This window comes from Aythya marila, assembly GCF_965140915.1.
Source record: "Aythya marila genome assembly, chromosome: 11".
Taxonomy (NCBI): Eukaryota; Metazoa; Chordata; class Aves; order Anseriformes; family Anatidae; genus Aythya; species Aythya marila.
In genome coordinates, this window is record NC_139052.1 from 9,857,568 (window position 1) to 9,870,813 (window position 13,246).

Genomic DNA, 13,246 nt, shown 5'->3' on the forward strand with positions numbered 1-13,246 from the left:
TTCTTTGTATGTTTCTTTATTCTCTCCTGCCTGTGAACTGTGGTACATTATTCATTACTTCTCTGTAATTTGATGTAAATTCTTTTGCATGCAATCATTGCTTTGAATTTTGGAGTATGTTTTTCTTTTTTAATCAGAATTTCTGACCAAACTAGAAAGAACCCCCCAGCAAGTACTCCTCAGCATAATCATTTTAAACACATGCTTTCCCTCCTCCAGGATTCTGGCAGACAAGACTTTATTGATCTCATCACAGATGTCAACCCTTCCAGAAAGGCACAGATGATTACCTAATTCAAAAGTTGTTCCATGTGCTGTCATACTCCAAGTACTTGATCTTCGACCTTTAGTCACCATCACAGAGAATTCATACAAGGTATTTGGTTTTAACCCAGTCACTAAATAGCTCAAAGTGGTTGCATTTGCAGTCTGAAAGAAAAACAAAGTGTCACTAACTTCTGAACTGAGAACCATCCATCACCAGCTCTCAGACACCCGTCTCAGGTAATATAACCACAGTCATCAATTCTCTAACGTTTTTGCTCTGTCATGCAATTCATTAATCAACTATTAAGGTGCCACTGTTTTATCCTGAGCTAGAAACTCCTTCTGCAAATAGCAAAAACATTTAATATCAATTATAGATTAAAAAAAAGAAACAACAATATGAGGTCCAGGGCACACTTATGCAGCAGGCCGAATCACTGACTACTTGGCAGGGGGTTAATTTACAGCATTTCATTAACTGATCCAACTAGAGAAAGCAATGAAGCACAGCTAACAATAGAAGTCCTTCATGAAATCCGCATCTTCCTTCCAAATTCCTGTTAACATTTTCAGTGAATTTTTAACATACTTAAATAAATAAACAAACAAACAAGTGAAGGTACAGGTGCTGAGAGACTCAAAGATGCCAAAGCTTTATTAACACTTAGGTTTTATCAGAAAGGATTGTTACCTAGGACCAAACACTGAACCACACATGGTTTATACTGTGATTTGTAACTCAGCAATTTAACCTAGCGTTTTTGACCTTTAAATCAAACTATCTGATGGTTGTTATACGTGACCTAAACATAAATAGCATGTATTTGAGGCATATGGAAAAAATAAAGAGGTTTCTGTATCTATCTGTATTCCTTACCTTGACCTACACAAATCTAAATGTAGAATTCAAAAGCTAGTTGTTTCCAAATATGGCAGGGTCATACAACACCTGGATTATAACAGGTTTTATAACTATTGCCTTCAGAAAACAACTGTTTTCAGTGATTTCTTTTTCAAGGAAAAGGCCACTTATAAATGCATATTCCTTGAAGACTCGACAAATAATATGGCCAAATTCTGCAGAGAAATCCCTTATTTCTCAAGTATACAGTGACACATTTTTGCTACACCAGGTGGAAGTTCAAAAAGCTGTCAGCCAAGTGATACTTAAATTTGTACAGAGTACTTTGCTTGTTCACAGAGGAGCATTTTGCCAGTTAAGACATCATAGGATTCGACAGACCATAAAGACATCATAAAACTAATCAAAATCAAATCTTCCATTACCTTTAAACCTTAACTTGTACAAAAGTTCAGTGTAGTTTCAAAGTAAATGTGATTGCGGCTGAATGGTTCAAATATTTAAGTGTAGAGTAGAACGGTTCCCGTATTTGTTCAGTGGCAAAGCTTGACTGAACACAACCTCCCTAGTACAAACATGAAACCATGAGCTCAGAAGAGCTTTTCATCAGCTCTTGGGAGTGCCAAGCAACATCTTCTCCAGGCTTTTTGCAGTGCAGCTCAGGGACATGAGGAAAACAGTGATGTTACAGTAGAAACTGCAAAAACCTTTGGCCTAGACAATAATGTAATGTCAAGTCCAACAGAAAAGTCTTTTCCTAATGTCTTGCATTACTTTACCCCTGCAAAGTGCACCCATTTCTTACTCTCCACAACCTCTGGAAAACCCTAACACCATTTAAGCACTCAATTCTGTTTCCAGCACTTTTTAGCTCCCAGCTGAAGCCATACATAGCAGTTGGAACCCTTTTTAAAGGTTAAAGTTATATTTTCATCTATGACTTTGAAGCTTGGTATCTTTTAGTTTCAGTACACATCTTTCTGAATGTAAATGACACATGAAAGGCCAAACCGGAGTGCAAGACATCTCTGCTTCCTTCTCTATTTTTATGCCATTTACTGTTTTTAAGATCACAACATATCGCATTATACTAAACCCTGCTCACCTACTAGAAATAAACATCATAAATATTACCTCGTAAAATATATTTTCTTTTTATACAGTCCCATAAGATCTAAGTTAAGATTTAATATTTTAGCTTATGCTTGAGAGCACAGCTGATATAAATCACAGGAAGCCTGCGCATAGGACAACCCCTTGCCACCAACAAAGATTCTTTGAGAAATGCTCTCTGATCCACATTAGTGAAGCTACACGGTTCAAAGCACAGTGGAGTATTTCAGTTTCAGGAACTATATTACATCTGTTCCTGTGTTTATATGCTCTGCATGGACACAACCCCTATACAAACTTAAGAAAATAAGGCTCCTTGAGGTTTGTACTTGCATTTGAAGCATGCTCCCTCTTCTTGAATACGTATTTTGTGAATGTAAGCATAGAAAGTGGAAAATTATGAAACAAACTATATCAACATCCCATTTATTGAAGGGAGTGGTGGATGAAACAACACCAAGTTGAACAGATGCAGCTCTGGATACCAGAGGACTGTCCTGAAGATAAGATTGCTGTGTGCGAGGCTGTGTGATGAAGAAGCTTTGATGCAACTCCGCAAACAGCCTCAAAAGGTGCAATAGGTAGCAAAGCTTCTAGAGAGATGGCCATGATGAGCAACACACTAGTCCGTACTTAATAAAGTAACCAAAGACCTGACTAAAATACAGCAGCTTATTCAACAGGCACTGCTGAAAAGAGGTTTTGCCTGTCTTAAAATTGCCATTTGTTTTTGTTCAACTGAGCAGTACAGATTTTATCAGTGAAACAAAGAAAGAAAAGCCGGAAGCAAGTTCTCCAGACATCATGGTTTAAAAATGATGATTTAGGGCAAATGTTTCATACTTAGGTCCTCTGAGGCAAATGCTTTTTTAAATGAGTAATTTTGAACTATATTCCATCATTACATATTATTTTTGGTTCAGAGTAAAACTTCTTGACCACTGGCTGCCAGCACTGAGAACAGTGGGAGTATTTCATTTACCACAGTGTTTTTTTTAAAGCTCTTAACTAATGAAACTGCAGTATTATATAAATCACTCCCGAGACATCCCCTGCACATGACTCAGGAATGTAGATTCATAAATAACTTGCCTTTAGAGGAGGAACACACATACATACATCTTTTCATTTCAATCAAAAAAAATATCTGGTTTGTAACAAGATTGCTCTCTAAGAGCATAAAGGGAGCTCCACTAGCTGGATATTTTAACAACCATTTCCTCCGAGTCTCATTTCAAATGTGAAATTTGCAGTCAGCATTTTTCAGGTCTCCAAACAGCTCTGGAAATTAAAAAATGCAACCAACCGACTCAAAAGATCCAAACTGAAAAATCCAACCCCAAATTAGATCTCCAAATCAAGGCAGGCAACAATATCATAAAGTTATCGTTATGTATTTTGTGCCCATCAGTTCCCAAAGAGAAGTTTCACTATCAACTTGGTATGAACATAAAGGGTTGTAAAAACAAAAATAAAGACTTAAAATTATCAGAGTAAATTTTTCCCAGTGCATGACTCACCACACAAATTCAGAGTCCTCTGCTAAGTGGAGAGAAGCCATTAGTAACACATACCTTATTAATGCATTATTGGCTCCTCTAAGGTAAGCCCACGTGTCGCAAAAAGCCATCATGTCAAGCTGAAGAACGAAGCAGTAAACTGTCACTGTGTCCACAGCTCCCCAGCAGAAAGTCATTCTGGAAGTGCCTTTCTTGCCCAAGTCAACTCTTCCATTCACTCACACGCAACACCCCATCTCAACCTCTCACACACATACCAGATACCACAAACACCTACTTCCACCAAACCCAGAAGAACTTTTGAAGCAATGATTTAACTGAGTACTACTGATGTGTGAACACAAATAAAACTGGAAACACATCTAAACTGCTTTCTAAGCACTTCTCTTGACTCTCAGCTTTTGCTTAACCATAATTTGAACGTGAAACTTGTCATTAGAATATCCCAGCTGTGCTAGCATCGTTGAAACTCCAATACCTTGTACTTTGTATTTGCAGGAATATTGGTTTTCCAGCGAACTGTGTAGTAGCGAGCATCAGTGATCTTCTGGTTCTTTGGCAGAGAGTTGTCTGCCCAAGTGATCCTTATGGTGTCATGACTCAGAATGGAAGCCTGAACTCCCACCGGTGGCATCATGGGAGACGGATCTGGCACTGGAGTGTATGGAGCATTAATAACAAACAAATCAACTTCGGAAGTGTCTAGGGAATTGATGGGTAAAAAGTCGTGTATTATAATTAAAAAGGGAGAAGGTGGCATTTTAATGTAAACAAAAACAAAAAAGGGGAAATGCAGGGTAATACAATGAAATGAAGGTGAGAAATGGAGAAAAAGAGAGAAAAGCCAGAGTTAATAGGTGACATAAGACTGGCTAATACAATTACTGTTGCATTGTGTTCCCGTAAGACAATGACGACATATCCATGCTAGTTTGCCACCTAGCCATTAGCATTGAGTGCATGCAATCATGGCCTAAGAATCCCAGACATCCAATAGTTTTAATTTTGACTTTGTTTGCCTCAGAACATCCATTGATTCCTCCTCCAGAAAACACTGAGGAGGAAAAAGAGTGGGACTTCTGGATGGGTAAATACCACTTCATAAAAGTAACTCCCATCATCTTTTAAAGAATGCTCATGGCAGGCAAATCCCATATATCATGCAAATTTGATGTAACTGAAAAAATGGAATTCCAATGTCCCCTATAAAATCTATCAGAATTCTTACTTTTCAGCAGATTAAAACAAACAGAAGTGTTAAACATTTGTACAAAATAACTAAATAATGTCAACAGTCTAGCAGGGAGCACAGCGAGCCATACACTAGTAGTAGCTCACTTGCAAACAAATTTCTCTTTGTATTAATGTGTTACAAGACAAAAAACAATTAAGCAAAGAACTTGTTTAACATAAGTAATGGCAGACTGAGACTTAGACAAAGAAAGTGAAGGCATCATATTCAAAAAAGCTCAGTGTAAAGATAAAAAAAACCCTACACTTGTCCCTAAAAACAAAACAAGAACACCACCTTTAGAATTGTACCCATACAATTTTTGCTAATGTAATGGTAACTTTTAAAATAAGAACATCTGTAAGTTGTTAAAAGATAAATTTTGTAATTTAGAAATAAAATCAAATTTAGGCAGTTAAATAAATGGACAAACCATGCAAGACAATCATTGAAACAGTATGGCCAATCAGTTAAAGAAATGGAGAGTACTTGGTGACACTGAAAAACCACACATTTACATGAAATATAATCACATTTTCTGCTGCTGTGTAGAAGGCATGCTACTGATTTTCAGCAATGCACAACTTCAAAGCAGCCCCTTGCCTTTACCTGAATGAGGCCTGGTCACCGCGCTCTCATAGAGAGGAATTCCTTCACCAACGTTGTTGAACGCTTTCAGAGTTATAACATAGTGGGAGCTCGGGTCTAAAGGAAAAAAACAGTAGCATATTTTCAGTGCAACCTGTTTGTGAATCCTCTGGTGTTTTTTCCCCCCCTCTATGTTTTCTCTGCTTTGTCCAGTATTTTAAGTAAATATATACGAAATAAGAAGAATAAGTTTGCATTGGAAATTTCTCCACAGAGACCTTCTTTTAGTGTACAACAGCTCTCATACAGCAGAAGTCTGTAGTCAGAGCACATCCACCTTAAGTACAGTCAAGCTAGTAATAAGAAAAAACATTTTAAAATGCCCATTTTAGGTTGCTCTACTAAATATTATCTAATACTCCAATTTTAGGGAATTTCCCAACAGTTCCCAATAGTAACATTTATTTTGCTATCAGGATATCTTACCTACCACAGGCAATTCTGTGGAGGGTCTATCCTGTATTTTAAAGTAGATGCCACAGTAACTTGGTGACATTTTAGTTTATTTTCCTGCCTGAAGCAAACTGCTTTGCAGCTCCAAAAGGAGAATAAGGAAGTGCTGCTCAGCATGAAAGTTTTTGTAATAGTTCTGGAAGGGAATGCATCAAACCAAAATGCACTATGCTTCAAGCTCAGTGAACTTAGGTGTGGTGTTTTTGTTTTTTTTTTTAGTTCCTCTGCCTCTTTGACATCAACAGAAAAATGAGTTTGTTTCAAATTTATCAACCGTCTGGCATCCCAATGTATTATCTTCATAATGATAAAGATCCTCTTAGAAAACATGCTGATAGTCTTATATCTTTGTCATATCATGATTAGAAAGTGGGAACATAAATTAGAAGTGAAACATTGGCCCTGGTGTTGATTTGTTTTCCTTACCTAAGTTTTCAATGGTGTAGTATCTCTGTTTATAGTCCACCTTGATGGTCTGTGCATGAGGACTGCCAATGCCATACCCTATAGCATAGCCTCTTACCACGATGTTCTGGTTTTCAGGTGGAGTCCAGCTCACCACGATACTGGTGACAAGTGGACGGACATGTAAGGAGCTTGGAACTTCAGGAACACGAGTTTCTGTTAAACAAAAATAATGGATTTAAAGGATTGCTCTTACATAAAGGTAATTACATGAAGAACCATGAGCTGGTATGGTGAAATGTAGCACTTGTACTGTGCTCCTATATTAAAATGAGTATGGTCCAAAGGAGAGAGTTTTATTGTACAAGAGAGAGCAGAGAGCTCTCTAATAAACAGATGAAAGCTAACATTGTTTTGTACACTACTATATTTTAACAGATACTCTTTTTAAAGAAAAGACAGTCATGCTGAAGAAAATATCAGATCTGCTTCAAGGCAGGTTTTTTTTTTTTAATATATTTGTGCATGTCCTTTCCAATTTGTAATTTTTCAAAACATTCATTCAATTATCACATTCTTCTCCTCCACAATCTGCTTTTAGTTCCATCATATTACTTACTGTTGGCATTAAATAACTACCTTGAAAACACACTCATGATGAAATGCACATTCCTGAGCTCACTGTAGGATTAGATAGAATATTCCAAAACTTTAACAACTGTCAGTAAACTGGATATTGCATTTGTGGCAAAGGTTTGTTGTGATTTGTCCTGTACCTGATGCCACCTTTCTTGTCACTGCTTAAATCCTTATGTCCCTTTTACATAACTCACAAAATATATGCAGGGACTACATGTTCATACCGCAAGAATGAAAAACATTCAGAGTCCATGTCAAATGCTCAAACCTTACTCCCACAAGCAACACAAATCTAATCACAATTCAGCAGCAAGATGGAATGTAGATCCCTAAAAACAGAAGGGCTTACTTCCACGGTATCTAACTGCGGTCCCCTAATATTTTTACTGAAATGACTTTTCCCCAGTGCTGAAAAAAACTTAAAAGCAATCTGAAAGCAAAACGGCGTGTACTAACATCCGTACCTTTGACTTAACTTCTCAGAAAAGAAATAATTGCTTTTGTCAGGTCACAGGAGCCCGCCATATGGTGACAGATATTAAATATTTTGTGCAATAGTAAACTGAGTTCCCCACTCTAAAATAAAATCTGTTCAGAGAGTTCTGCTTCCTGCAGGGATTGCCTTTTAATGAAACATGCTGCATTTATCTAAAAACATTTAATAAAACACCACAACAGTATTATTTGGATCATAATATGCCATTGGCCTGCTTGCCGAGGGAGTTTATTGCCTCCAGCTGACACAGCTGATCAATTAAAGTTCACAACTATTAAATACAGAAAAGCTACAGAATTGCAATATAAGAGTTGACATTTTAAACTGCACAGAAGTTACCGTGCTGGGGATAAACTTTGTACAACTGTTTAACACCTTTTGCATATGAACTCCTTGTGGGACTTGCACCAACTCTGAAAAATTACACAGCCCTACTAACACAGACTTGTAACCGTCTGGCTCCCATTTGCATTGATGACATGATAAAGTTAATTATACTCTATTTAAATTCAAACGCAACCACAGAATGGAAAGAAATTACATGTATAGATGTATAGATGCATACTGAACTTGAGAAATTAAAGATTAGTTGTAAATACACTATTTAAAACATCCACATGTTAAAATTGATGTATTAAAAACATCCACGTGAGATTACTAAGGAAAGAAAAGCAAAAAATATCCATCATCTTCAGCTGGAGGAATTAGCTGCAAGGTTGTGTCATATCCAGATAAAGGAAGACAGGCACACACATGCAAGTCATTTCAGCTCTAAAAAGCAAATTTTAAATAGCTACAAAACTGAACTCTACTGTTAACATTACTTTTTCTGCTGCTCTTGATTAAGCAATGGTAAGTAAGAAATAAGAGGACAAATATTAAGTTGAGCATCAGCTTTGCATAACACAGATTGAAAAATGGGCTCTCAAGGGGTTTAATCAGCTGACTGTTGAAGCAATCTTCCAACAGTGTAGAACAAATATTGGATCTCTTTTGTAATTCTGTCTTCCAGCTGCTAGCATAACTGAATCTCCAGTCACACAGATGTGAAAGACATTACTGGCAACCTGCAATATTAATTCAGCTAGAATAGCCCTCAAGCTACTTTGTAACACAATGAGGAGGGAGAATGACCTGCAAGAAGCATAAGGAACTTGTGTGCAAAAGAACTGATCACATACTTTTTTGAAATAGGAACTGCCAGAAATACGCTGCCCAGAATCATCAGCAACATCTAGGCAGTTCCCAAGTGATCTGCCATTGCCAGCCTGTTAGAAATGGCACTTCTCTGCTGCAATTTCAATTGCTTGTAGTCAAATTCTGAGAGATGCTCACAAATTTGCTTATATGAATTCTGCAAGAATCAGGTTCCTGCTTGCAAATCATCCTAGTGTAGTAAATATCAAACCTTTGGGCCAATTGACAAAGGTCAAAATTTTTCACAGAACTTTTTCTACTTTTACTGTTAACCTCTGCACTGAAAACAAGATGTTAGCATGGTTCTGTATGCCACATATCATGAATCTATAGCTTTGGTAGACAAGTCTTCATTTCTGGTGGAAGACCTGGTCTACAGTAGTCTACCAGCACTGGAAATATTATTAATCCCTTTTTTTTGAAGTGGCAAAAAGTAGCAGTTACTGTAAGCCAAATGTCCTCTTCAAGTACAAGAAAGAAAAAAATAGAGGAAAATGCTTTTAACAAAGCATAGTAGCAATAAAACACAGCGGTAAGATTCAGAGACCTACAGACAGCAGCGGTGTTCTCCGCTGCTCCTTTCCTACCATGGCATCTCTCCCGCATTCAGCAAAGTTTACACTTACACCCCAACGCTGCAGCCACCATGCAGACACCCATACTCGGTACTGCAGTCAACAGTATGAGTAGTCACTCATTGTATCTCTGAATATCAAATCACTACGCTAAACTCTCTGAGCAATGCTTCAATGGTTTCATTAGCATAATTTAGGTGTGCCATAAATACATAATCACTATTTTACTTCCTCAAGGAAAACAGTCCTCCTACCTCCACTTTATAGCCTGTAAACAACTGCATGATTAACAAGACGAATTTTATTGCAGTATAAAAATCGAGCCATTATTATTACATAAATCTTATCATGTATTATAATTTAAATGTTGAATCACTGGCACTGTCATTCAATATTTAGTATTTCTTAGGAGGAAAAACATAGCGCTAAAATACAGTACTAGAAAGTGTAAAAGCAGAATTTAATTTTAAGCCATTTTATTGACTTGGTAAGAATTTCATAATTAGACAGAAATTAATTTCACTTCATTATAAATATAAAATGTTGCGACATTAGAATACATTAAAAACAACTCAAAAAAATCATCTCTGCCTTTTAAAAAAGCAATCAGACTTTACTGTGCCCTGTCTTTGGTGTCACAGATAGCTTCACACTTATTATCTTACCATCTAGATCGCTCTCAAATGTTTCTGCTGAAATCCAGTCAGTAGCTGGTCCAGTACCATTGACAGTCAAGGCAGCTACTCGGAAGCTGTATTCTGTACCTCGTTCAAGACCTGGGAGACAAAGAGCATCCATGATATCAAAACAACAATTCCAACCGTAAACACAGGAATCACAACTCTTAATTAAAATAGAGGAATTTTCTCCATACTTTTCTTTCTGCCATTCAGGCAACACAATGAGCTCAGCACCACCTTCTCCATGCAACTCCTATGCCTTTACATAAAGGTTTTAAAAAAGGCAAAACTAGGGCTAAAGAACAGGCTTTAGTTACCACTAGCCGGCCCAGACTACCTCAGAAGTTACAATCACTCCTTTTAAGTGTTTTCATTCTGCATTTACATGTAAGAACGCTACATAAGCCTGTAGATACAAGTCTCTGTGCCTTGGCCCACTGAAAGCACCTAAGAAACCCCTATGATAACAAATGCTTGCAAATAACAGCTCACCTTCAATTAGCTGAAAAAGCTGGGTCCCACCGATGCTCTCAGTTACATCACTCTTACGGGACACTTTTCGGTAGCGAATTTTGTAGCCTGTGATTTGCCCACTGTGTGTCCCTGCAGGAGGAGGCTGCCAGTGTAGCATGATGCTCTGTGGAAGGCAGAAGAGAATTACAAAGTCATTGCCTCTCACACAGCCTGAAAAAAAATACTCTACTGTTTATTTACTGTCTATTTACCCATACTTAAGGAACACAAAGTGGGAAAACATGCAAACAGAATACACTGCATTTTCATATACGTAAAACACGTGCTGTCTGTAAAAAGAGAAAAATGCTATCTGTAAAAAGTAAAAACTGTGATTCAGCAGCAGCACAGGTCATACAATTGCCTATAAGTTTGCCTCAAAGTGCTTCAACCCTATTAGACCTCCTGATTCCAATTTCACAAACAGCCTCTTGGGCCGTTTCCCTTTCCATCTTATTTGGGTTATATTAAGATATGGTTTACTCGAGGGGCTGTCCTTAAGAAGTGGTATTTTCTTCAAAGGGTACAAGTTATCTGAACTGTAGTTTATGTGCATGAAGCTGCTGGGTTTTACCATATATGCAGTAGAAGACAACATTGGGGAAAGGGGTTAGAAAAGGATTTATTTTTTTTTAATCCTCAATCATAATCACTAAAGTAATAATGGTTAAGTACATATTTTTTAAAGGGCCCAGGACCTTGTAAACACACATACATATGCATACGCCCTGTAAACAATAGTTAATCACCAGGAACATATTCAAGCTCTGGTGCTTCAGGCTTTTGTTCCTGATTAACCCTCTTTCATAACTAGTCTCCATGCTTTGGAGTACTGTCACTGCCTCCACAGCATTCTGCTGTGCACAGCCCACAACTGGATTGGAATTTCTAATGCCTTGAGTCCCACATTCAGATATTTTCCTGTTGGGCAACTCATAAGTAAACAGCTGAAAAGCAGCATGGTAGAAGAAAGACCCAAAAGCAACTCCAAATTCTGGCTGATTTAAGACCCAACCTTCTATTTACCCATAACAAAAAACAAATTTTCAGCATCTTACCTTGGAATTCCGCACCTCCAGCGTTAGATTCTGTGGTGGAGCACTGGGGACTAGAAACATTAAAGGAATTACAACTGAAACATTTCCAGATAACGTATCCCATACTGTATTTCCATATACAACTACTCTCTCATATAATTTGTTATGGAAGTACGAACCATTCAGGTTTAAGACACAATCTAAAGTGACTACAAAATTCTACACATGCTTTCTGACACATGGTGACTGGTTGGCTTAGGAGATTTACTCACTTTCATCACAAAAAATTAACTCACTTTTTATTCAGGCCTTTACTTATCATAGGTATTTAAATAAAAAGCCTTATATTTAAAAGGACTTCTCGTTAACTCTATGAGATTACATTCAGTACTTTTCCAAATCAAGATTTTCATTTAGATGCTTGATTCTGGGAACCCACAGTTAAAATTCTAGCCCTGGATTTTGTCTCACGACTTACTGTAACAGGAAAACCTCAGTCAAGATGTGTCTGTGCTACTGAAAAGCACAGAGGTGAAGTGCACTGCTAAGATGGTATCTGCTTCTGAATCTCCATTCTTTGTTAGTTCTTTATTTGCTGTAGCAACTCGCTGGTCAGGACCATTGAAGTGCATTACACAAACACGTTACTTATGAGAGAAACTGAAAGCAAGGAAGTCTCTGCAGCTCTCCAGAGATGAAAGACTCACAAGTGTTATCTCAAAGGCATAGATAAGGGTTCCCTGACAGGAAGCTGAGGCTCCAACAAAGTACAAGGACAGGGAACTAGAGGTACAACAGGACTAGAGATTGTTCCGGCCACAATAATCCATTTTCCAGATAACACACACCAGGCAGAACAATGCCTAAGAAAACAATCCTGAGTGCATAAATGAGTGAAAGTGCTAAGTGAAAGATACCCCAGGGCGTGGTTTAATATCCCTCTCCCATTACCAAAAGGGAGATAATGACAACTTATTTTTCCTCCCCTCTTGCCAACTGAACTGAGTCTGAGATCACCAGATCTATTTAGGGGCTACATCCTTTAAAAAGCAAGAACATCAGGTAAGAGGAGGAAATGAAATAAAGTTAAGCCAGTTCTTGCTGTTCTTGTTTTATGTAGCTGGTGCCTGCTTTCAAGACAACCTAAAATGTCCTGGGTTTCACAAAGCTTGATTAATAATTAACACATATATCGCAAACTTGGTGAGAGACAGAAGATTGGCAAGACGCAGGAAAGGATTTATGCACGTAAATACATATACGTGTACCTTACTACACGCAAAGTTCAATTTATGTCAAAGTAATCCTAAACTCAGACCAGATTACCAAATTAACCAGATCAACAAATAAAATGTATTTCCTATGGGCTGATATTCCACGCTCAGGTAAGAAAGGCTCAGCCCGTTTTGGTAGGCTGTGCAGCAGGAGGACCTGACATGCTGCTGGTTCAGAGAGGCCGCAAGGACAAGCTGGTAAGGGACATGCCCTCTGTCAGGGTGTGATGCACTGATGGTATTTCTAGTTGTGATACAGCACTGTTTCCTACAAATAAGGAACACTTATGAGGAGAGATGCAATCCTTACCAGCAGCACATAAACCCTGGTTCAAA

General features: G+C 37.8%; 1 protein-coding gene across 6 annotated transcripts in view; it reads right to left on the reverse strand.

Annotated features, from left to right (window-relative positions):
- NEO1 (neogenin 1) overlaps positions 1 to 13,246 on the reverse strand; it is a 188,483-nt gene that overhangs the window by 26,622 nt on the left and 148,615 nt on the right. For 5 of the 6 annotated variants that reach the window (XM_082769412.1, XM_082769410.1, XM_082769408.1 and 2 more), the window contains exons 12-18: positions 11,658 to 11,707; positions 10,579 to 10,723; positions 10,072 to 10,182; positions 6,521 to 6,715; positions 5,603 to 5,698; positions 4,241 to 4,464; positions 291 to 429 (exon numbers count right to left, since the gene is read on the reverse strand). In XM_082769412.1, the coding sequence (XP_082625538.1) occupies positions 291 to 429; positions 4,241 to 4,464; positions 5,603 to 5,698; positions 6,521 to 6,715; positions 10,072 to 10,182; positions 10,579 to 10,723; positions 11,658 to 11,707 (960 nt within the window). The remainder of the gene's footprint in view (positions 1 to 290; positions 430 to 4,240; positions 4,465 to 5,602; positions 5,699 to 6,520; positions 6,716 to 10,071; positions 10,183 to 10,578; positions 10,724 to 11,657; positions 11,708 to 13,246) is intronic. The other variant, XM_082769409.1, reaches the window with a different exon arrangement.